The 25,520-nt window shown below is 49.8% G+C and overlaps 1 protein-coding gene across 1 annotated transcript; it reads left to right on the top strand.

The window, feature by feature from the left end:
• The first annotated feature begins 3,550 nt into the window (after positions 1-3,550).
• Positions 3,551-25,214, top strand: LOC119099063 (acrosin). The gene is made up of 7 exons (XM_037222114.1): positions 3,551-3,629; positions 9,045-9,366; positions 9,788-9,952; positions 15,273-15,460; positions 15,760-15,858; positions 22,911-23,053; positions 24,802-25,214. The coding sequence occupies exons 1-7, from the start codon at positions 3,569-3,571 to the stop codon at positions 24,970-24,972; spliced, it is 1,149 nt and encodes a 382-aa protein (XP_037078009.1). The 5' UTR covers positions 3,551-3,568; the 3' UTR covers positions 24,973-25,214.
• Positions 25,215-25,520: the final 306 nt, after the last annotated feature.

Genomic DNA, 25,520 nt, shown 5'->3' with positions numbered 1-25,520 from the left:
CGTTAACGAGATTGACGGGCGGCATTGGCTTAGAGTCAGGATTTTGAAGGACAGTGCTGAGAAGAATGCACTATCTATTACGATAATTTTTCGTTTGCCACTTCAAAGAGCATGTCGCAGACGATTTAAAAACCAGGTAAACAGCAAAGTTTATAAAAAAATACGAATAGCTATTACCTGCTTTTTTATCTGCATTTTGCAAGGTACTTGACCGCATTGTATGCAATAACCTGGCAAAGTCTGATTCGGTCATGAAACTTTCAGCACAACTTGAGTTTCTGGCTAGGTGATGGTGTAACACAAACCTCGAATACAAATAATTGGGGTGCCAGAATGGCGATGGTCGTGAGACAGATGTTATCTGCACCGGTTATGCTTCCGCCTTGACCAGAGTCATGCCCTTTCTGTCCTTCACAAGCCCGCCATTGTCATTACCTGTCAGGCGACCTCCTGAGGTAGCGGAGGCCTACCTTGGTGGCGAAGACCAGCACATGATGTTCAACAGGAAGATGTGTGGCTGGGTGCACGTGAGGTTAAACAAAGTAGATGGACGGATTTGTGGGAAGGCACCACTTGCTTTGCTTTTGCTGAACTTGTTAAAACACTTTAAATACTCACTCAAGTATGTATGAGCAGGTCTTCGTGTCAAGACTATGTAAACGTCTCTGTACAGTTGAAAATTTTGGGAAATGAAAATATGGAAGCTGATAAGTGCATCTGCAAGAAATATCAGACACGTAGAGAAGATAACACTGACGACCTTATTCATCTATGTCGGGTGCATGCCTTCATTATTAAACGAACGAAACGAATATGACCTACATACATTCCTTTACTAAACGAATAGTCGTTTCGACAAAGGCATATAGCCGTAATATCCACGCATCTATCTGTTCTTTCTTCTCATTATTCCACAAGGGATAAGGCTAACAGCACTATCTTATCGAAATACGACTACCTGATATAAGCAGAATGGCCTGAGCTGATGGTTTTCGGGCGTTGGGAGTTCGGAGACTTTAACGAATGTCATCTTGGGACTTGGACTGAACAAAATCGTTTATATGATTAACGTTTAAAAAATGCTCTACGTTCTTTGTTATGCACACTAATGTCTGCGGGCAACTTTTTTACATCCTTATACTTGGTGCAGTTCATCAAAACCTATCGACTAAGCTGCCTGTGTTTTGGGAAGCCTTCGGCAATGCCGCGTGCTGAGTGCAAGGATGAGAAACTTAAATACCCGAGATGTCCGTGAGGTTCGTGCAATGTTCGTGGTAAGTAATGTTCTAGCCATGTGCTCGGTATGCACCACTGTAACCTCGCGGCTTAGCCTTCTATGCTTCGTGCAGCCCAGCAACTCAAGATATATCGAAAGTCGGTAGCTGTCAGCATAAGAGCCATAGCACGGAAATCCCCGCACGTCTCTAGCCGGATAACTATGTAAAGAGGTACGAGGAAAAAGCATCTAAGGTTGTCCGCGAATCCAGGTGGTGATATTTCCCGAGGCGAAAGTACAGTCTCGCTGCCTGGGCCTGTTGGCCGCGTCGGCAGAAACAGTTCCAGTAGCGGGCCCTCGGCCCTATGAATGGAAATATCAGCCGTCTCAGGTTGGTGGGCGAGTTATGCAACTCGCTCCTGGAAAGTTTTTCAGGCATGGCCCATTCGAAATTCCGCCGTATTGACCAATGCGCACACTAGCGTAGCAGGGGTGTGGCCTCACGCATAACCATGAGCGTGGCCTCAGAGCGCTTTACGCTCTAAAATTTGCAGTTCAGCGAATTATCTTCCAACTACATATTCCGCGGTATTTGATGAGAATGTCGTGTGGTGCAATTAAAACACACACACACACACACACACACACACACACACACACACACACACACACACACACACACACACACACACACACACACACACACACACACACACACACACACACACACACACACACACACACACACACACACACACACACACACACACACACACACACACACACACACACACACACACACACACACACACACATATATATATATATATATATATATATATATATATATATATATATATATATTTATTTATATATATATATATATTATATATATATATATATACATATAAGCACGTAAACCAATTTGCACGCCGTGGATGATATCTTTCCATTACAGTATCGGCCTGAAGATTGTTAACCAAGTTCTGACAGCAACGAATGGACAGTACTCACCCTGTGCATTGTTGCGGGGAACCATCAACTTCCGGGTCAAAAGAACCTTTCATTCTGGGATGGACGGGAGAGGCTACATTGTCGAGTTAGCCGTCGGAGAAGATAGCATTTGCCTCCTGGAGATAATCTCAGCTTTGACAGTTTGAAAACACCCGATGTTCAGCTGGGTTATGTAAAACTACGCAGTATCTGACCAGGACAAACACACCTTTCCTCCGGCATCAGCTTTCTCCCTAGCTACCAACCTTGTTGTACCTCGATCCATTAGCCATGACAAGTTCCTCAATCGAAATCTAGCTATCTAATTGAATGACTCTAGCGATGCGGAACTTTACATCTCATCGGGCAATCACGGACGCATCGCGGATTGTGCAGGCTCTGTATGAATATAATTGACACTTCTGCCCATTACAATGATAGGTTGGGATTCCAAACGGTACCCAACTAGAATGGCTGATTTCGCACCAACCGGGCAGGGTCGGGTATTACATGTGCATCTCCCTGTACCCGAGCCATGACGTATGCCGCTAACTGTGGCTGGCCGGTGGTCGGGTATGACGTGTGCCGCTCACGGCGGCTGGCCAGTGGTCGGGCATAACGTGTGCCGCTAACTGTGGCTGGCCAGTGGCCGTATGACGTATGCCGCTCACGGCGGCTGGCCAGTGGTCGGGTATAACGTGTGCCGCTCACTGTGGCTGGCCAGTGGCCGTATGACGTATGCCGCTCACGGCGGCTGGCCAGTGGCCGCGTATGACATATGCATTTCATGCTGGCTGGGCTAAGCCGAGGTGTTGCCGTGTTCAGACTGGGCAAGTATAGAGCGCGTATGCGGAACCGATTGCCTTACCCGGGTGTGACGTGCGCGTGCGGTTCATACTGCCCGGACCAAGCCCATCGTGACGCACGCGACACACACGAGCTGGATCAGGGATAATGTACCCAGCTCGCTCTGGGTGGTCGGACTGGCCGCTGACAGGCATTGCGCTCATCCTGGCTGGGCCGGGATAAGATGGCGTATTCACCTCACGCAGGCCGGGCCGGGCCAGGGTAATGACTGCGTTTCACTCTGGCTGGGTCAGGCATGACCGGCACCGGCCATTCTAGCCGGACGGGGCCGGGCATGGCTTGAACAGCCCATCTTGGCAGAGCTCGGTCACATATGACGTCACACCGTGCGACCGGCGCCCAGACGTGACGGGCGGCCCTGGGCTGATGGGCCAGGTATGACGTCACGCCGCGCGGCCGGTCTCTGGAGGTGACGGGCGGCCGCGGCCCGGTACCTGCCGACCTTGCCTGGCGCGTGTCGGCGAGAGAGCGGGCCCGGCCGCAGTGCGCGCCATGTCGGTGCTGGGGACGTGCGCCGTCGCTCTGCTGGCGCTCGCCGCGGCCCACCCACAGGGTGAGTCTGGACCCAGCTGGACTCTCATCCAGCAAGAGGTGCAGGGACTCTCACGGGTCCTGCCACACTGGCGAGTCGGAGGTTAACCCACGAAGCGAGTCTGAACTCCAGGCCGATAAGTTCAGACGCTCTTCTGCTCCTACCCTCTGGGAGAACACGGGCTACTTCCCTCCAGGAAGAGTGCAAGGTTGACCTTTGCGCTGATGCCTCGCAAGACGCTGGTATGCTACATATGCAGGCTGTCGCTGCATGGAATGCTTGTGTGGCATGGAATGGGGCTTAAAGTGAAAGGCGGGAAACGTCGAGAGTATGACAGGGCGCCTGGAAGGCTCACGGTGGCGGCATTTTGTGGTGTCTTAGCTGGCCTTCGACGGAATTGCACCGATCGGCGTGCTGCGATAAAAGCACATGCCTGTGTGGTCCAACCAGATGTCGGGAGAGAGGAGAGGGGGGTGGGGGGTTAGGAGGGGTCTACCTTCTAGCCAATGGTTGATCGCAGGGTGGCAGTGCTTGACTGAAATGAGAATACTGCCCTCGACACTGTTCCCAGTCTAACATCCGCCGGATGTCATTAGTATCATAGATGCTAGAACCCTAAATACCCTTCATCCCTTGCGTTTGCGGCGCAAAGAAAGCCCGGAAATAATTCTAACTTCAGGAAGACAATCACAACGATCGCGCAGCATCGCAGCGACTTTCCGAATGAGTTCTGCTTGCTGTGGATGTTGCTTGTGAACTCTGCCTCAACTTGCCCCCAAGCACACAGCGAGCGGGGCAATAAGACACGCACTCGACTCCCAAACTCCGGAGAAAAAGCATTCGACTGCTGAGCTGGCCGCAGGCTTCGCTAGGATGGAAGAAAAGCGCTAATGATCGGCCTGTGTGTCACGTTGATTACTCGCTGGAACGTTGTTTCTACGCATCAGAGTGGAAACTCAGTGCAGCAGTGACGTTCGCTGCGATTAATTGCAGATCCAACTTTCAAACGCTTCGCTCGATGAAAAAAAAAATAACGGTGGGCGTTATTAAGCTGAACATCATGTGCGTGGTATATGCTCATTATGAAATAACTGCGAACTCATTAAAGTGACCAATGTAACATCGTCGTGCTAATTGTTTAAAAGAGGAATAATTGCGCTGAGCAAGTTCCAATAGTGCAATATATCTATGTGATGCTGATATTGAACACATTCGTGAAGTAAACGACGAACAATCGTTTTAGCTCAACCTGCATGCGTGCGTGCGTACGTGCGTGCGTGCGTGCGTACGTGCGTGCGTGTGTGTGTATGTATGTGTGCATGCGTGCATACGTGTGTGCGTGTGTCCTCACATGCACTCGCAAAACTTTCCAGTCGGGGCAGCCTTACGACTGCTTGACCTTGAAGAGTCCGAAACGCAACAGATGACTGGCCACTGGCTCAGCCGCCAGATGTCTGCTCAGACCTGGCCAGTGGCTGTCATGGCTACGGCGAGGACCGTGAGCCAGCTTCTTTACGGGGGGGGGGGGATGGGCAGAGGTTTTGAGAATAGGTCTATAAAATGATATTATTAAAATAGGCTGGGGAATGTAAAAAAATATATGTAAAGCTGACAAACACCCCGGAAGAAGATGAAGCGCACATGAAACGTGCGCACAGAAGGCGCGCCATTTTGGTGACCGTATTGCTATTTTTGTACAGCATGCATTGCCGTGAATGTATCATTTATTTCCACACGTTGCGTTGCTGAATGTAAGACATAAACATACAATTCGCCGTGCTCCAAACCATGTCAAGATGCGTTGTCTGGATCCGTTCTGGGCTCCGTGCGCCGAATGTAACGCGTGCCTTAGCCACAGCACCCGCCTCCTGACCTGCATGTGGTGGCGTGGGGTGCGTGGGTTCACGTCGATCTGTGCTCTCTGTTTGCCCCTGACTGTGACGGGCTGGGCCGGAGGCGGCCGTCGCTCCAGGGCAGATGAAGTGAGGATGAAGGTGGCAAGGAAGGATCCAGAAGGGGGCAGGGGATCATGGCCCCCCTCCCCCACCTTCGGTCTCGAAGGCGCCCATAGGCTCCGAGAGGGCCCAAAGCCGGTCCAACAGACGTAGTTTTTTGTTTGTTTGTTGTTTTGTTTTACTCAGAACGCAACAACATTGGCCGCCTTCTGTCTTACAGGCCATCTATAATAATAAAGAAATAATGGTCGCGAGTGAAAGCTAAGGGCCTACGAGTAGACAAAAACTATTCTTCGCTGATTGAAAGGGTGATGATTGGAAGGTCTTGATACCGCTTACGCTGTCCAGAAGTCCTACGCTGTTTCCAGGGCCCCAAATGTCCACTTGCGGCGTACACTGATTGTCAAGTAGCTTTTATATGGCCCTTGATATCTTTACATTTGCTCAGTGGGCCCCGCGCTGGTGCTGGGGCCCTTCCTGCTAGCGTCCCAGGGCACTCTGTCAGTCAGGGGCCTTCTACGGATGCTTTCCATCTGCCCGAAACAATATATGTGCTAGGGCCGGGGACCCCATATGTTGACATGCCCGGGTTTTCTCGGTTGCTCAGTGACACCCTGGTGTGCCGGTAGGTTCACGTTGGTCGTGATTAACCTACAGACACACTCATGATACGATCATGGGTCCTCTGCATCGGTCTAGAACCCTTTCGATGTGCTGTCACTTGCTTAGGACCCTACGCTCTTGTCTGGGGCCCATCTGTTAACCTACTTGGGCTCACTTTGTCGTTTGGGGCCCTCCAACTTGGGTCTTGGGTATTTCATATTTGAATGGACTTGTCGGGTCCCCTATCTGTTAACCTGCTCGGGTTTCGGGGACCCCTGCACATTGGGTTTTGATATTTGAATGCAGGGCCCTTCACTCCTGTCGGGGCCATCTGGTAGCCAGCTTGGGTGCGCTCGATCTTCCTGGGGCCTTCCGCACTGGGTTTTTGGGTACTTTTTTTAAGGACACGTCTTTGGCATGAAAACACGCGCAGTGGGCGTCAACATAGAACACCGAAAACTTTGGGCGTGAGTAGCACGACATGCCGGAGAGGTACCTTCAAAACCCTTAGGGACCTCACCAACCTCGCTATCGGGACGAGGGTTAACACAACAGCCTGATTCAAGGTGTTCATCCGCGTGTCATTGGGGCTTCGCGACGCACTCCGCTGCTAAGGCTCTATGGCATCGCCTGCCTCTCCCCTGGCAGGAAGGGCGGGCACTGCCCGGATCCATCATCGACATGCAGCATGCAGGGTATCCATCCATTAAAAAAATTCCGGACCATTTTTTATCACGTCTGTTATATACGTCGGAACGTAGCTGGAAAGTCATGGGAAGCATTGGTAATAATTTCGTGCATTTTCTGTGATTTGCGACGCCATGCACGTGACCGAATTTTGTTTGCTTTTTCACTATCGTTTTGTGACTGAGAATGTCCAGGGATCTTGACTGTCTTCGGATTCGATTCCCTTCCCCTCCACCTCCCCTCCCACGAGGTTGCAACAGGCGAAATGCCAAAGGCTTCACCGAGCTGTCGGAAGGCATAGTTAACCAAGGTGTCTAGGGGAGACTGGGGTGGGTTTTATCATGTTCAAGTAGTATCAGGATTATTTATTCCAGATCTGTGGGATGGATGGCAGTCTTGTGTCACTCAGTTACGTACAGAAGCTCCCAATACCTTTCAGTGTAATTCCGGCCGCATTCGTGCACGCATCTTGCAATGAACGCGACAAATATGTTACTTGCACGTCGCTGAAAACTACAGCGGCAGTGTAAATAAGTGTTTGAGGGCTTACGGAATAGCTAAACCGATATGAATGTGGCGCGTGGTGGTGCTCTGTGGTGCGGAAGTGCACGTGTCGAATATGCTGCAAAACTTTTGGCGTGTGCTTGCTGGGGATTTTAGGGTGGCGTAAACTTCGTTGCAACATGTCGAACGGTATATGTTACACCAGCCGTGCATGGGGCATGTCGTGTCAGTGGTTCAATGTACTGACCATATGCCATTGGCTAACTTTCTGTCAATTATTGACGGGCATGATTGCATGGCTTATTACCATCCAGAGAACAAGCCAACATTGGCAATACGTATGCAAACCATGATTTATGCTCGAGCAACCGAAACCGGTGTGGCAGCCTTCGTGAAATAAACACTGATTGATACAAAGGGAAAAATTTGTAATGTCGCACTCACGACGAGTTCCGAATAGCACAGACGAGTGTATTTGGCCTACATGTCGCAATGCATTTAGCTTGCTTGCGAAAAAACATAAGCTTAATTTCCTCCACCATGTGATAGCCCAGGGTTGGGCGAGTCGTTTCAATTGAAACGAGGTCATTCAGAAGTTAATTACCGCAAAAAGAAGACGTGGTCTTTAAAATTTACCACTGCATATGAAGCTGATGGTTTTACCGGCCTGCAGATGTAAGAATTCTAGTCCTTTTCTAACTAGTTACAGCAGGAGGGAGCTTAGAGTACAACTCTCCTATCACTAAGCTCTCCCCCTGAAACTCCCCCTTCACTCCCCCCCCCCTCCTAAACTCTGATGCAACTGTCCCTACACTACATCCCCTACGTGTTCTACATTCAAGAGGGCGTTCAGAGAGCTGGGCATGCTTGATTGCAATTGCTAAGCCTTACATGGTGTCCATTTAGATTCCTGTCATCACCTTTGTACTTTTGATACGTTCTGGGCTAGTGAAGGCTGGCCGAATTCGAAAGTGAACCTGAAGTTCCCCCATGAATTGATCTACATGTGCACGATTCGAGCACCTACCAGTTCCATTGAAAGCATTGTTAGCATTCCAAAACGCCAGCCTCGGTCACAACAGTACAAACACGATGCAATTGCTTTGTATGCAGGTAATGACCCAATATTAGCATAGGGAATGTATCCACAAACTTTACACTAAAAATTAGTGTTGGATGAATAGATATGTTACAGAGTGTTTTATATGTGCTGACCACTTATCCTGAACTAAAAAGCTTGCTTACTTCTGTTGTTGACTTACAGCTGACAGATGTGCTTATGACAGCTCCTGTTTTGCCAAGCACCCATGAACAATGCTTGACACACTGACATTTATGAAAATAAGTATGCCAACCGGTACATGTGCGACTGTCAGTGGACTGACATCTAACCATCGCAATTCCCAACGACATGCAAAGATGAAGCATTTGCTATAGCCCATCCCCAAGACAGTGTATACTCAGCTTCATGAAGATGCCTTCCCACAGATATAAAAACAGGCAGCCACTGCCTTCAATGTCCCATGCTCTGGCAGTGGCAGGCATCTACCCAAATTTTGCTCCTTTTCTTCCCTGATAACTTTGACATCGTCGTTCGAAAGCAAAACAACGCTTGATTATTTTCTCTCGCCAGCTGAGTCACGTGCTGAAATCTCTATCGGCCGTTGACCTCTGCTTCGTCCGGCAGGGCCGCCGACGCCGCCCACCGTGCCGCCTTTCACTCCGCCGACCCCTCCCACGCCGCCCACACCTCCCACGCCCCCGACATACAAGGCGCCGACGGCGCCGACACCGCCGACGGCGCCGACCGTCGGCTGGTTGCCGCCGACGCCTCCAACCCCTCCAACTGTGCCGCCGGACCACACGCCGCCGACGCCTCCGACGCCGCCGACGCCGCCGACGCTGCCGCCGTCGCACACGGTGCCGACGCGGCCGCCGGTGCGTCCCCAGGCGCTGCCAGACCACCTGCGGGAGCGCGGCTGCGGCCGCAGCAGCCTCATCCAGAAGTGGTGCGTCGGACCGCCGCGTGGCGGCGCTGCAGAGTCAGGGCCGCTGGTGCGCAGACACGGGGTAGCGCAGGGTGCCTGCGCGGAGGAGCGCGGGGGCCGTGGCCGCCGTAGAGCGCTAGCAGAAGACGAGGCAGGTGGATGGGGTGGACGGGGTGGAAGTCAGGAATCTCACGCCCAGCGGGAGGGCGGTGTTATGGTAATTATGCTGCATGTTAAGCTGATTCACTGCCATTCTTCATGTCTACCTGTGAAGCATGTGCAACGTGCACGTGCATACACGTCACGTTGAGGCACAGCAGCGCAGCCGGACGGATGGCCCTGTGGACTGCCCGGCAGCTGACGGTAAGGCGCCGCCTGTAGCCGCAGCCACCTGGCCGCCTCAGGCATCAGTATCACAACCGCATGTCTCTGACGGCAACAGGACCAGCGGCGTGAAGCGCGTCGAGTTCCAGGGAGACCTGCCCTGGATGGTGGCGCTCGGGTACCGGCGGCGGCGCGCCGGCCGCACCGTCTACCGCTGCTCGGGCGTGCTCATCAATGACTACTGGGTGCTGACGGCCGCCCACTGCATCAAGCGGCGCGGACCGTGAGTATCAGGCCACGGCGACAGCCCTCAAATGCCGGGACGGCGGGCATCACGACCTGGGCGTGGGCTGGCGCTGAATGGCGCGGCCGGGGCCGTCAGTGTTTGACTCGTAGAACGTGGCCCGTATCGTTCGGCGAGAAGCGTATCTGGGAGCGACTCGCTATGAGCTGCTGTGAAAAACGTGTGCATTGAATGCATATACGTAAAAAGGTGTCATCGCTACGTTTACGGGGCGTGGTTTCTCCTGTCGTATCACCTGCTTTGTGCTCAAATGTGATTGGGAACTTCGCCGCCATTCCACTGGAACCTGCAAAACTTATGAAGGGCAGGAAGATTTGTCAATGGCAGAGCCAGCTCCGGATGACAACGAATGACTTGCCGCCCGCCTCAGTGGGGCTGTCGGCAAAGGTCATGTCAGCCCGGCAGCGTGAGTCAGCGCCTTGTTCACCTCTGGAAGGTCAACAAACCTTCGCTGGCGACCCGAGGGAAGTTGTTGGGAGATGGGTACGCTTGCAACTTGGCGCAAACCCCGAATCACCCAACTTAGGGAGTTGTACTCTCATGCCACAGTTGTTTCTACGACGAACAAGCACTACGTGTCGCGCCATTCTGTATGCGCGTTCATGATGCTCATGAGAGTGGCCCTGGTTTTCGGGTGTAGCGGGCCCACGTAGCCTGCCAACAACTCTGAGGACGATAGCATCACCAACTGTCGGCTTATCATTGCCGAAGGCTCGGGAGCACAATATGATTCCGTGTGTTGCCGGATCAACAGCTCTGCAGCATATCGAAACATGGGGATATACGACGACGTATACAGACGGCTCCGAAACGGATACGGACGCTGGCTTCGCCTTTGAGTGTGGCCATCACATGCGATCATTTACACTGTCATCCCATACATCCGTGTATACGGCAGAGCTCGTGGCCATCACTAATGCGCTTTGCCTCATCGAGGTGGTCGAAGACAGCCTGCACGTGATTTAATCGGACTCACTAAGTGGCTTTTCGGCATGACGATGTTTTAATCCGGCAAATCCACCTATGCAGGACACGTTATTGCGTCTCGACTATCTGTACGGGGCTGGAAAGACCATAGTGTTGGATTGCGAGTCACGTTGACGTTGCGGGAAATGAGCTGGCTGACGCTGCCGCAAAGCGCGCTATTCTTCGTCCCTGTCGGAGAGCGTTCCCAATATCCGCCACAGACCTGTACTCGGCCATCGCTGCTTTTTGCGCGGGGAATGGCGGAGTATATGGGATGCGATTAACATGATTAAAAAGAAAAGTAAACCCTAGACGGGAGGAAGCGATCTTGTGTCACTTGTAGATTGGCCATGCCCATGCCACACACTGATGCCTAATGTGTCGCGAAGAACTACCTCGGTGTCGTCCCTGTAACGCCACGCTTAAGATGCAACATATGCTCGTATGCTGTCCCATACTACGCGCCAAGTCTCTGAGGTCGCCTCTGACGCTCTTCGATTTACTATATTACAACTCACCATATATCGAGCATATATTTCAAGTTTTTATCGCATATTACAGTCTGCGCTTTACGTACACATACCTTAGGAGTTTACACCGCGTTTGGGAAGCTTTTAAGCTGCTGAAAATTTATGAAGGAACAATTTGTTATGGGCGCTGTATGGCAGTGCGGTCGACGCGCATTAACATGCGCCCGAGGGGCCGCTTGGATACTCTTCGATTGGGTGGGGGTCAACTTGACCCTCCTGGAATACCAGAAACTAAGAAAGCCGGAGACGCCAAATTCACAGGGTGTGTTTGCCCATATTTAAACTCACTTATGTTTAAGTTTGAGCCTCCTATGTCACGACCTTTGGATCAAATAAGGTCAAATAACGTCAAACTCCAAGTTGATCTCCATGGTGGCCCCAGGATCTACATACCTGTTCTAAGAAAGGTCACATGCTCATTCACGGTCAGTGATCTTATTTGACCTTTCGAAGGTCAATGGTCACTACAATCAAGCAATACTGTTTTGAGTTTCGTATTTGAATACGCAAATGAACATTATGACAGGCAGTACGTTCCTAAAAAAAAAAATTGACCTGCGTCATTTTAGGTCGGTGACCTATTTTTACCTATAAAAAGTCCATGGAAGATGTCCAATGAGGTCCATGTTATCAATAAATTCGAAATGAGCGCCATAAACTACCTCAAACAGCAGGCCCCAAAGTAGTAAAACGGGTTGATTTTGACCTTGGTTTGAGCTTTATATCTGACCCTAGGGCAATGTAATTCGGTCATTTGTATGTTGTGTCGTCTAAGAAAGTATCTCAGAGATGCATGGTTCCGTCTAGCACTTCGCTGCTCCATCAGATTGAACGATTCCCTTGAAATTGATTTCGCTGAATCCATGGTCTGGCCTTGACCTGCCGTAGGTCAGCGACCGTACAAGGTACATCCAATTTATTGACACCACATAAACCGGTATTTCGTTATCTACAGCTATGCAAAATTTAGCGTGGCTACGCCGCTGCGTTCGGAAACCATTCCGGACAACCCCTCGAGGGATTAATTTGACCCCCATCCGAGCGCGTAGTGAAGCCCACATAACGAATCAACAGCCCTGAAAGGTAAAAACTATTCGGACGCTCTACGACACTGATGTCGTCACAGGGATAAACTTTCCAAGGCCAAGCTGTATGCCATGGCACAGTTCTTGGTCGCGGTCGTACTGCACGTGATGTATTCCACTCACAGGCGCGAGCGCGTTGAGATGCCGACTGAAAAGGTTTGCCTATCGCCGCGTACTGCCCTCAGGTCATTACAGTAGTCTCATTTTTCTACAGGGGGATGCGAAAACTCGAAAAACGGATTGGGGAGAGAGACGATACGGAGTACGAGAGTAGCTAGCGAGAGATCGAGAGAGAGGAGAGGAATGAGAGATAGAGACGAGAGAGAGAGAGAGCGCGATAGAGATGAGCGAGATGAGACAGAGAACGGTATGCTAGAGAGAATCTCTCTCTCTCTCTCTCTCTCTCTCTCTCTCTCTCTCTCTCTCTCTCTCTCTCTCTCTCTCTCTCTCTCTCTTCTCTCCTCTCTCTCTCTCTCTCTCTCTCTCTCTCTCTCTCTCTCTCTCTCTCTCTCTCTATCTCTCTCTCTCTCTCTCTCTCTCTCTCTCTCTCTCTCTCTCTCTCTTTCTCTCTCTCTCTCTCTCTCTCTCTCTCTCTCTCTCGCTCTCTCTCTCTATCTCTCTCTCTCTCTCTCTCTCTCTCTCTCTCTCTCTCTATCTCTCTCTCTCTCTCTCTCTCTCTCTCTCTCTCCTCTCTCTCTCTATCATCTATCTCTCTCTCTCTCTCTCTCTCTCTCTCTCCTATCTCTCTCTATCTATCTCTCTCTCTCTCTCGTATCTTATCTATCCTCTATTCTATCTCTCTCGCTTTTCCCGGGTGTTCTCTTGATCGTAATCCTTCACTTATTTTTACTGCTGGCATTTACTTGCTAACACATCAGTACAGTTTAAAATGGCCCCAGTAACCGTAGCGCCATCAAAAATCAAAATAATAATCATCGAGCCAGCACCCTGTGTTTAACTGCAGCGCGACGAGCGGGCTGACACCAATCCCACCAGTAACCGTGGACTGGAAACAGCCCCGAGCTCACTGCACCGTATGCAGCGCCACCGCTGTGCCGCCAACTCCGGTGCTATCGCGAGTCCGCAATGTATTAAATCAATCTCTTACAAATGAATGCGATCTCAGCAGCATTTCAGAGGATTTGCGCTCTTTTGTTTTTACAAGTTTGGGACAATCAGGTGATTAGTTTACACATTTCCGCTCTCGGCAAGCGCTGCACTTTCCACGGCGAAGAGCTTTCATTAGATGAGTAACGAAGCTCCAAAATGCAGGGACGGTGAATGAATGAAGCTTGCATTGTAAATGTGGACCGCCCGTGGCAGCTGCTAATGGTCGCAAGCTCACAACACCCATCTCAGACCACTTCAGACCTGAGAGCAGTGTTGGCCATTATATGGGAGGTGTGTGGGCCAGTCTAGCAATTGACCCTGTTCTTGGCAATTGGCCCATGTCATGTTCTCAGTGCGATAGTATTCATTACATCAGCGAACGCAAGCGGCGAGCTATGCAATAACCATGGTAAATGCTGTCGCTAATCCCCAATCGGGTCTATATGATCAGTTATTGCTGCATCGCTATGGAGCGGGTACCTGTGCAACGATTCACAGGCTTGGTTGTATTATTTCCCTGGGAGAATGAAGTATTCAAGGCACAGATGTCCCACGGACGTTTGACATTTAGACTTTTGTCGCGCTGGGTGACTAGCTCTTCAGCCGGTCCCGAGCTGGGAGTCGGAAGGACGCAGAGCTGGGAGCCGGCACGCCGCCCGGCGCTCAATCCTGTCCAGATGATATACTGCTTACCTGAACCGTCAACCTCAGAGGCCGACCCGACAGCGGCAGAGCTGGACCTAGTCTCATGAGAGGAGACTACGGACTAACCGCACTTCTACATTACACTACGCGGGTTATGCCTGGAGAGCACCGGCTTCCTGTATTTTCATTTGTGCCATTAAAGAGTTGCAAGCAGCAGTAAAGCTAGAGTTCATGACACGTATGCTTACATGTCGCAATTCCAAAGTGCTTAGGTTTGCGTTCATGATTGATGAAACTAGGCTGATGCGCGCCGTGCATCAGACATCAACGTGTGATTTTGGCATACGACAAACTGCGGCACTCGTGTCTGTACGGATGATAACAAATCGCAAACATTGGCTCTGCCCCATGAATCGCTCGCGAGTTTGTTCGTTGTCGAGTTTTTTTTTTCTTACCTTGAGGCATTGAAGATCCGCACCACGCCGTTTGGGATCAATGCTTCGACGCAATCCAGCTCGTCTCAGTCATAGCTCATTCCCCACGCTCAGAGCTCAAAACATGTGCGTTGTCATTTCTTTGCTAACTCTCCGGCTGGTTGTCACTTCTTCACTAACCCTACGGCTGGTTTTCACTTCTTCACTAACTCTCCTGTTGGCTGCCACTTCCTCACTAACTCTCCTGCTGGCTGTTACTTCTTCACCAACTCTTCGGCTGGCTGTCACTTCTTCACTTACTCTCCGGCTGGCTGTTTCTTTCCCACTGACTTTCCGGCTGGCTGTCACTTCTTCATCAATTCTCACTCACTCCCCAGTGGCAATAGCTCAATATCATCAGCATTCAGTCAATCGGTCATTATCAAGAACTTGCGAGCGAAAAACCAAGCGGAGTGAGGCGGTAGGCAAGTACAGCGACACATGTCAGGCCTACCTTCGTCCTAGCCGAGCTGTCCGTGCCGGTCCACAGTGTGGAGGCGCGCCTGGGGGACATCGACGTGGCTTCCGACACCGACGACGACCCGGACATTCCACCGGTGGTGGTGCCCGTGGAGGACGCCATCCGCCACCCAGACTATCTGGCCAAGGCGGGCCCTCGCGCCCAGCTGCTGCACGACATTGGCCTGGTCAAGCTGACCTACTCGGCGCCGCGCAACGGTGAGCCCTCGGCATCCGCGGGGCAGGGTCTGCCGCACACGCGCCGCCTCCCACTCCGGCCCGCCCCGGCCGCCGCTCTGTCTCGCTCGCTCGCGTCTCTTGTCGAGGCTCGACCAGCACTGCTCACCTCGTGGCTTTTTGGTGCCTGTTTATCTGAGAACGTTCGTTGTGGTGCCTGGACTCGGTCTTGCAGGCGTTATTGTGAATCGGCGTACGTGACGTGCAGTGTGTGACAGCCGCCTGGACTCAGCGGCCGTTGTCGCCTGTGGCGTACGTGAGCGGCACCTGTGGTCCGGCAGAGGTGATCCGGCCCATCTGTCTGCCGCTAGCGACGGTGCGGCGAGACGACATGGCTGAACAGGAGGCCTTCATCGCCGGCTGGGGCTTCAGGCCGGACAGTGAGTCGGGACCGTCACCACAGCTCCCCAGGCTCAGGCAACGCAGGTCCCCGGGCTCAGACACCGCAGGTCCCCTGGGCTCAGGCACCGCAGCTCCCCAGGCTCAGACACCGCAGCTCCCGGGGCTCAGACACCGCAGCTCCCCGGGCTCAGACACCGCAGGTCCCCGGGCTCAGGCACCGCAGCTCCCCGAGCCCAGACGCCGCAGCTCCCCGGGCTCAGACACCGCAGCTCCCCTGGCTCAGGCACCGCAGCTTCCCGGGCTCAGACACCGCAGGTCCCCGGGCTCAGGCACCGCAGCTCCCCGGGCTCAGACACCGCAGGTCCCCGGGCTCAGGCACCGCAGCTCTCCGAGCCCAGACGCCGCAGCTCCCCGGGCTCAGGCACCGCAGCTCCCCGGGCTCAGACACCGCAGGTCCCCGGGCTCAGACACCGCAGCTCCCCGGGCTCAGACAGAGCATATTCCCGAGCTCAGGTGCGGCAGCTCCCCGGGTTCAGATGTCGCACCTCTCCGTGGCCAGAACCGTAGTCGTTCTCTCCGTCTCCGCGGCTAAGCGGGCAGCGATCACCTCCTGGTGACTCTCCGGCTATTGATGCACGGGATCACGTATGGCCACTGAGTCACAAACCCCGGTATCAATATGGTGCCCGCTGACCAAGGTTTCCCTGCCCAGGGGCGGTGCTAGTGGCCGGCGATCGGGCTGACTGGGAGAGTTGGGGTGGATCAAGGGTATTTCAGGTCTTGCTCTGCTCACGTCGGGGTGTAGCCAAAACCCTGGAGTTTAAAATACTGACACGTGTCTCTCGTACAGCCGGGGCCGCCTTTACTTGGTTGCTTTCGATGCGAGAGCCCTGACACCCGTGGACAACTTTTTGTCGACGCTGAATCTGGGGGATCTGCGCCGCAGCAAATGATGCTCTCGCCACCGCCGGTATCGGCGGAAATTGCTATCGGTGGCGGAAATTCTCAGGATTTGGTCCGGACACTCAGGATGGCTCTGTGAAGCTTTTGCATAACACAGTGAGCGAAAGTGTGTTGACACGGGGCTCTTGTCCACTGTTTGCGTGAGTCCTTGTCATCCCAGGGCCACCGCAAGTGCTGCGCACGGAGATCCGGCGCCGCCAGCTGTCACACACAGGGAATTCTTCGAGCAGATGCGGCGCATGCGGCGCATGACCAGCCAATATGCGGCGCGAAAGCGCTGAGTATTAGTTGATTAGACAGGTATCTGGCGTCTGTTTGGGGAACGGATCTCCTGGTGGTACGGAGGTGGCGGAAGCCATGACAACAGCTACTCACTGGACTGCCGCTAACCGCGGTCACATTGAATAGTGGCACGTTGTTAGAACTGATCACGCCTCTGTGGCCACGCCAGCGCTGACACTGCTGGTGTTAGGTCCCAAACCGAGGCGTGTTTATGCTCCCAGACCATAGCCTTTCTTTGGTTAACGTTCACATGAACGAAAGGGTTCTCACCGGCATACAGGTGACGGAGCAATCATCACTGTTTGTAGACACGGATGACAACCGTGCTGGGAGTATGCAAACAGAGAGCCGGTGTTCACACGCGGCGAGCCCGCTGGGCTCGACAGCGGCCCGGCCATGGGACTCACACCCCGCCCAGGTCGGCTGGAGAGGGGCAGCCGTGCCACCCTGGGATCGGCAGTAGCCTGGCCATGGGAGTCACACCCCACCCAGGTCGGTTAGAGGGGGGCAGCCCTGCCACCCTGGGATCGCCAACAGCCTGGCCATGGGAGTCACACCCAGCCCAGGTCGGTTAGAGGGGGGGCAGCCCTGCCACACTGGGATCGGCAATAGCCTGGCCACGGGACTCACACCCCGCCCAGGTCGGTTAGAGGGGGGCAGCCCTGCCACCCTGGGATCGGCAATAGCCTGGCCACGGGACTCACACCCCGCCCAGGTCGGTTAGAGGGGGCAGCCCTGCCACCCTGGGATCGGCAATAGCCTGGCCACGGGACTCACACCCCGCCCAGGTCGGTTAGAGAGGGGCAGCCCTGCCACCCTGGGATCGGCAATAGCCTGGCCACGGGACTCACAACCCTCCCAGGTCGGTTAGAGGGGGGCAGCCCTCTTACCCTGAGCTCGGCAGCGGCCTGGTCATTAAAAATGGTAACATGAAGAAACAGAGCATTCCCAGACAAAATTGTGGACCATTTCAGCGTGTTAAAATAAACAGCATGCAGTATTAGTTAAAAAGCTTTTTGGCAGAGCAGCGTAAGGTTTCTATTGCAATTTCTAAGTAGCAAACACAATATTGTTATCATCTACTAAAGTTTGTCAAACCTCAGCGAGGAGACGGGGGATGTTGCATGGCGCAGAGTCTGTGCCATGCAATATATTCTGTCGGCATTACAGGCATCCTACATTTCTATATTCTACGCTAACATCGGTGAAAGATTGTCTGCTTCTTATGACATCCATGGTATGGGCATATTTTTCATTGTCAACTGTCACAACAATGAACCAATCCACACCTGACTCCTCACTCACTACTGCTGTAACTACTGCAAGTATCATTTTTCTGAGGCTTCATTTTTGCTATACCGTTACTCAAGAGCGGGTAACCAGGAGTGTCCCCCCCCCCCCCCCTCTATCCCACCGATGCAATAAACCGTACGTTAACGCCAGAAAACGTAACATCAAGCCGCGGCACTGCCAGCTAAGTGGAGGAAACAAACATGAAGAAGCAGGCGAAGAGGTGGTGCGGACCCGAAGGAATAGTGTTAGGCGATAGACATGGACAAATCATACATGAGAAGCTTAAAGCAGTCATGGCCAAATTCAGCTAATGACAGTCCGCTATAACCACCCAAAAAGCTACAACATCTCATTTACAGTGTAGTTGGCTTGTATAGTCACACATGTCGGAGGGGCAATTACCTGATCATTTTCGTGCTGCGTTTTGAGCTGGATGTCCAGGGAATCCACCCAGCTAAGCGGAGCTTGTTATTGGAAGAACTCCCGGGGCCAGCGCCATGAATTTTGGCACATGTGCATGACTATAACTATAAGAGAACGTGATTATGGAGCATGAGGGAGGTTATATATGAAGTGGGTTACATACGTGCAGCGCAAAAGATTGCAGTATCTTCGAATATCTTGGTTGCGTTAATATGCATCCACGAAATACTTGTGGATGGCGTTTTTAACGGTGGTTTGTGATGCAGAAATAGCAGCCATTCTTGGAAAATACAACGCTATAACGTTGTTCCACAGCTTATGGCCAAAGCAAGGTGTTGTAAATAGTCTATAAGTACGATTGGAGAAGAGTTGGTCTAAATGTTTTACTCACCCCATACACCTTTCGTTTGATTCGTACATCTTGTGTATTAAATCGAATGATGCAGGAAGCTGTGAAGTCAGAAATTTGAGTATCGTAATGAACATCTGGGATCTAGCGATATCCGATGATTTCCAAATTTTGTATTCTTTAAAGATTGGCTCGGAGCTTTATGGAGGATACACATTCTCTATTAGACGCATAGCCTTTTTTGCAAAATTATTAACCGATCTAGTTAAAAGCGTAATTTTCACCCTAACTCAAGCTGCAGTAATTTAAATCAGGGAAGGTTAAAGAGTCATAGAGTAGATGTGACGTTGTTTTATTAATGAACTGCCTACCCCTACTTATTATTCCAATATTTCTGCTTCATATGCTTGCAACAAAATTGATGGGGTGCGTTAATTTAAGCGAATTATCAATGAAAACACCAAGGTATTTGATTTATTTTTGTCTTGATAGGTGAAACGTTAATTTGTACATTTAGTTGAAATTAGTAGAATTTAATTAGTGAAATTAGTTGAAATTAGTAGAATTAAAGTTAGTAGAAATGCAACGAAAGGGTAGTGTAGTGCCGTGTAAATGTTTTTGATGCGTTCAGTGAAGGAAAATTAGCACTGAACCAGGAAGTCACTAGAAGCAAAAGCGTACTGACATTGTTTTGAAGTTCCACAATATTTTTTCAAGTAGCAGTATCATCAGCGTAAGAGAGGCAAATCATGTTACTGCTTAATTTAGACAAGTCATTTGTTGTACAATAAGAACAAAATTGAGCCTAGAATTCATATTTGGGGTACACTCATTGCTACGTTTTTAAAGGATGACAGATAATTCCCGAATTTTTACGTTTGAGGCCAGCCAGACAAATAAAAAGAAATTATTTCATGAGGTTTTCGTCGAGTGCCATATCTAGTAAGTTTACGTAGAAGGTTTATGTTAGCAGTGCCGAATGTTTTTTTCAAATATAAATACAAACCTAGCACCTATTTTCCGTTTTCAAAAGCCTTAGTGATAGTTTCCTAGAGAAAAAAACTGGCATGCAGATACTTTTGTTATTCTGAAATCCGAACTGATTTTGGTGAATTAGAAAATTTTGGTTTATTTGAAGAATGCGTCTATTATGTATAAGTTTTTTTGAGAATTTTGGACATAAACGGCAAAATACTGATAAGTCTGTGATTATGTACAAATTGAGAGTCCCAGTCTTAAGGATGAGTCTAATCACAGCTTTTTTGAAAATGCCTGAAAATACCCTCGATGACAAACAGTTGTTGAAAAGATGAATAATTGCTTTGAGATAACTTAACCTAAATAAAACCTTTAAGATAGTTTGAGTACTTTGGAATTAATATTTTTGACTACAGCTCCGACATAATTAAATACACTGGTAAAAAGAACTTTTTCCTCTCCATTAGTGGGGGCGGGGCAGATCCATTTCTTTTTCTACGTTTGCGATGAGCTGGAGGGAGTTGAATGATGATTTAGGAATGTTGTCCTTAAACTTTTGTCCAATCTCAGTGAACAAGCGATTAAATGATTCTGCGATATCCGGATCATCTGTGAGAGTTTTGTTATTAGCCTCTGTAATCCTGGTTGGGTCTGCATCTTTTTTATGTGAGTTTTTGAGTGTGTAATGTTTTTCATGTTTCCTTGGAGTTGCCGAAATGTTTAATGAATTCATCACGGCAGTATTTCTTATTGGCTGGTCCAAGAGATGCAGTAAGGATATTGCGGGAAGAGGTGTATTTTGCATTATTTTGGGGTTGGGGTGCTTCAACTTCAGTTCAAATAACTTACTCTTTTGTGTAATTGAGAGAAGTGCAGGTGACACCCACAGTTTGCATTAGCTATTTTTTTTTCGAGGAATGTGCCTTGAGTGAGAGAACTTCATGATCTCCGCATTGCAAAAATGAACAACTTGATTTGCAGTACCATCAGGTTCTGGCTCATTCTCAATATCAAGAAGGTGATCAACAAGCGTTTGCCGACATTTTTCCAGCTTTTTGTAATCAAATGTGGAAGTATATGATTTAACATCAGGTGAGTATGTATGGGGGGAGGGGCACAGTTCATTGAAGAAAAACTAGGGAAATGATCAAATAAATCATGAAGGAAAATGCCTGTATGCATTACTTTTGATAATGCATTGCAAAATATGTTATCTAGAAGAGTACATGATTGATAGCAAGATCGGCTTGTTCTGGATATTGTAGGAAAGAAGCCATTTGAACACATGTTAGTGAAAAATGCTTGCACATTAGGAATGACATCAAGTGAGAACAGATCAAAGTTGAAATCACCAGTCATAAATGTTACTTTGTTCATTTTTGTAGCCAAAGTAGGCATTGCTCGAGCTCTGTGTTGAAGTGGTGTTTTTCAGTGTTGGGTTACCTTTAAATTTGGCAAATAACAGTATTTGCATTATTACACAGTAGTTTAGCACAAACTACTTCAGCTGTAGAGAAAACTGGATTGCTAAGTTGCTTAGGATGAAGATGATCAGCAATGTATATTGCTGATTATTGATCATTGCTTATCATTGCCGTTTATGAAATAAACAGCAATGGTGACGAGATCGCGTCGTTTCATTTGCGGATTGTATCCCTCATGTGAACCCATCATAGGAATCCCATCATAAAGTATTTTCGCACAACACACGGCTTGCAAGTGACAATTCGGTCTCCAAATTTAATAGTCATGGAATGCAGGTAAAGTGCCGCAGCACTCTTATTCTGCGCAGCGCGGAAACCTGTTTAGACTCCTGACTCATCAAAGAGTGACATGATGAAATGAGTTTAAGGTATGCTGGCGGAAACGCTGGCCGACTCCTACGTTAGCTTACCTCTAGTTCAGTAGTTCAGTTCAGTTCAGTTTCTTGCTGACCGGAAGAGGGGGGTCGGGTAAAGTGTATTTTTGCTGAGCTTGTTTGTGAAAAACGCAATGAGAAATTGCTCAACTGAGGTCACTTGATGATATGTCTGTAACTTACGCTAGCTAATCGCTGCCGTCTGTCATCCGATGTTGGATTGTTAATATGCCATCAATGCTCATGCCAATGATATGCCAGTGCACTTGGCTGGCACTTGGCAGATGCAGACTGTCAATTACCAGGTTTAGTGCAATTAAGTCCACATTGTATGCCATGTAACTGATGGGTCTCTGTCGTATATGCCAGGTAGGATGTGCTGGCCAAGAGCTGAGATTTAAAGGGAATGTTTCCTGTTCTAAGATATGGAAGAAAGTATCAGTAATGATTGAACAAGCTCCCTTATGTTATGATTGAACAAGCTCCCATACCTAAACTGGTATGTTTTTTTTTAAGTGGAAATGACTGTACTAGGCAGCACTATCCTCTGTTCAACTAAACACCCACGAACGTCAAGCATAAACGCCCTGACAATGATAATTTACTTAAACTTGATCGCCGCATGGCTTACAAAGTGGCGGGACTTGAATGATGTTATTATGACGTCATGAATGCCAACGTGACTTGGAAAAGCTCTCTCCAATTTACTTTTCCGCATTTTCCCGAGCGTGCAGCTCAGAAACTATAGTGGCTGGGGCCATGAGGAGTGCAGGATTGTGAACAGCACCGAAGTGTCTTCAAGATGGCCATTGCAGCTCAAAACACCATACAAATGTGGAACACTCCCTTTGGGCCACAAGTAGATTTGTGTATAGCGGAGCTCCATTAGCCAGTGGTTGGCATCGGTACGGAGGTGTACTGCAGAGTGCTGCCCGGTGTTACAGCCGGCCGACCGCGTCAGAAGATGCACTACACCAGCGCCGAGATCAGCTCGCATGAAGAATGCGTGGCTAGCTATGACGACGACTACAGTGTCACCTACCGCATGCTCTGTGCCTTTGACTACCCCGGCATCGATTCCTGCAAGGTAAGACAACGGCGTTACTTTAACTAACCAGGCGTTCGCCCCCCTCCCCCAATAAAAATTCAAACACACCGTGGAAAACATGCATTTCTATTAGGAGTTGGATTATAGGTTATTCCTCATAGGACGACTCCACTGAGAAACTCACTCAAAATATACATGCTTCCTCAACTCTACGTGATGCATGAAACAGTACAACTGGCCGTGAATTCAATGTGTTTGCGCCCAGTTTCATAAAACATCTAGACGTGAGCATCTAGACTCAGGAGTGGCATGTTTGAAGACACTCGGCAGCATCTGTACCCACTTTCCAGATACAACTCCTAGACATTATCTCTCAACACATTTTCTTTGGCTGCTTCACCGTGGGAAAACATTTTACAAAAAATAACCCGCGACAAAGTTGACCAGTTTCTCTCCGGTAAGCAATATATATATATATATATATATATATATATATATATATATATATATATATATATATATAATTGCTGTTGTTTCCCTAATTTTATAATGCCTTGCTAACCCTTAAACTAGTGCAAGGTTCTGTGCTCCGGTACACAAGGCACCAACAGAGCTGTCTGGAAGAAATACGTCAGTAGAAGAAGAAAAACGCCAAGAGGGGAAAAAGACGGATTTGCTGTCCCATCTCCTTTTTTATAACTTTCTGGAGTGCCCGTTTTAGCGTGCCCTACTTTTTACTGACAGTGGCGTTCTTTTTTGTAATATTTACCTAAGGCCTAGAAATCAAGAAAGATGTCTCGTTCACGAATGCCGCACAACCAGAAAGTGCTTCATGTTTATGTTCGCGACAGGCAATCAGCAGCGAAATCTTGCAACAGCCAATCATCTTCCGCGCATTGTATCATACGCGACGCATCATCTCTTTTGCGAATGTATCAGCGGCCATGCTGTTTTGACCATAAGCAGAAAACAGCCTGAAGTATGACCGCGATCGCATGACGTTTCTATGACGTCATTAATGCCAGGGCGACTTTGAAATAGGCTCCCAATAAACCTTTTCGCACTTTTGCGGGCGTGTAACTCAGGAACCAGAGCGTTTTGGGTATTAAAAAGGACATGACCATGAACTGCACAAAAAGGTTACCAAGATGGCTATTTTAGTGCAAAATGCGTATAAATGTGGAACATTCCTTTTAATGGGTAATTTGGACGCATAATTGGAATGCGTGAATGAAAACACGTTGGAACATCGTTCCAACATAAAGAGGTCACAATAGGTCATGTGTGAACATGGCAGGTTATATGAGATCATCAAAGGTCAATGACATTTGTCGCCAGTAGCGGAGAGGCTAAGTGAACGAGTGCGACGCGTGTAACCACCTCCTTACTATGTTTGTGAAGCTGATGACGTCTAATTTCACGTACCAATGTACCTGTTCTAAGCTTCTTACAAATACATTGCTAAGCGTCGAAGGGAATACAGCACAGACAGATATTGCGCAGTAGCACAGAGCCGTACCGTATGCAATGCCGCTTAACCTCTGATACACTCTTAACGTCTGCAATTACGCAACGTTCTTGCTTCAGGTTGGCTCCTCATTTCGGTGAACTCTTTAGCTTCAGCTATCTAGACTGAATATTCCGTCTTCGGGCCAATGGCCACGGAATTTTGTATCACCGTACCATTAATCACGGCGCTCCGTGCATGGCAACAACGGGCGGCGCCGCACGGCGCTGATGAGAGAGCGTTTGCCCGCACTAACTCTGTGCACTGTGTTCGAACACAGGACGATAGTGGAACGCCCATGATTCGCCAGTCGCGAAACGGCACCGGCCCCTGGGAAGTGGTGGGCATCGGCTCCTACGGCCAGGGCTGCGCCGACCCCAAGTACCCGGCCGTGTTCATGAAGGTGGACACCTACCTGACATGGATCAGCAGGACAGTCCTGCTGTACTGACCCGGGTCTGGAGGTCGACCCTGCTCCGCTGACCGGGACCAGGAGGACAGCCTGCTCAGCTGACTGGGACTAGCAGAACGGCCTGCTCTGACCTGGGTCATTGGGCCGATCTTGCTGTGCTCTGCTGACCTGCACTGGGATGACGCTTAAGCAGATACTGATCATTCATTCATCAATATTTTTGTAAGGTATTTGAAAATAAAGACAGCGGTATAGGCGAAAGGAGGGATTTCATGGAGTGACCCGCTCTTGGACGAGGTTTGGCAGCCATAAGGACGAACAGCCACCGCAAATAATGTTTTGCATCAGCTCGACTTGCTCAATGCATTGCCAACTGACACCGATCTGCAGACCGGGAAGCCCGCCACATTGCCAGACACTAGTTGGATCTGGGCCTGACGTTGATGTGAAGGAGCCCTTGTATCCAGAAAGCGTTCCACTAGCTCAATATTTGTCTTCGGCTTCACGGCCAACTGCTAAAATACGCCCCATTCAATTCGGTTTTGATTGCGGTGTTCTGTCACTCGCGAGTTCAAAGGAATTACTTT

The sequence above is a fragment of the Pollicipes pollicipes genome, unplaced genomic scaffold (genome assembly GCF_011947565.3).
Source record: "Pollicipes pollicipes isolate AB1234 unplaced genomic scaffold, Ppol_2.1 Scaffold_4740;HRSCAF=5597_pilon_pilon_pilon, whole genome shotgun sequence".
Taxonomy (NCBI): domain Eukaryota; kingdom Metazoa; phylum Arthropoda; class Thecostraca; order Pollicipedomorpha; family Pollicipedidae; genus Pollicipes; species Pollicipes pollicipes.
Note: the sequence above shows the minus strand (reverse complement) of the source record. Positions and strands in the feature narration are given on the sequence as shown.

Bases quoted from the DNA above. Each gene is read 5' to 3' on its own strand.
- LOC119099063 (XM_037222114.1), top strand. From the start codon at position 3,569: ATGTCGGTGCTGGGGACGTGCGCCGTCGCTCTGCTGGCGCTCGCCGCG. The intron at 9,367-9,787 runs GTGCGTCGGACC...TGACGGCAACAG, and splicing joins AGCAGCCTCATCCAGAAGTG to GACCAGCGGCGTGAAGCGCG. The intron at 15,461-15,759 runs GTGAGCCCTCGG...GTGGTCCGGCAG, and splicing joins CTACTCGGCGCCGCGCAACG to AGGTGATCCGGCCCATCTGT.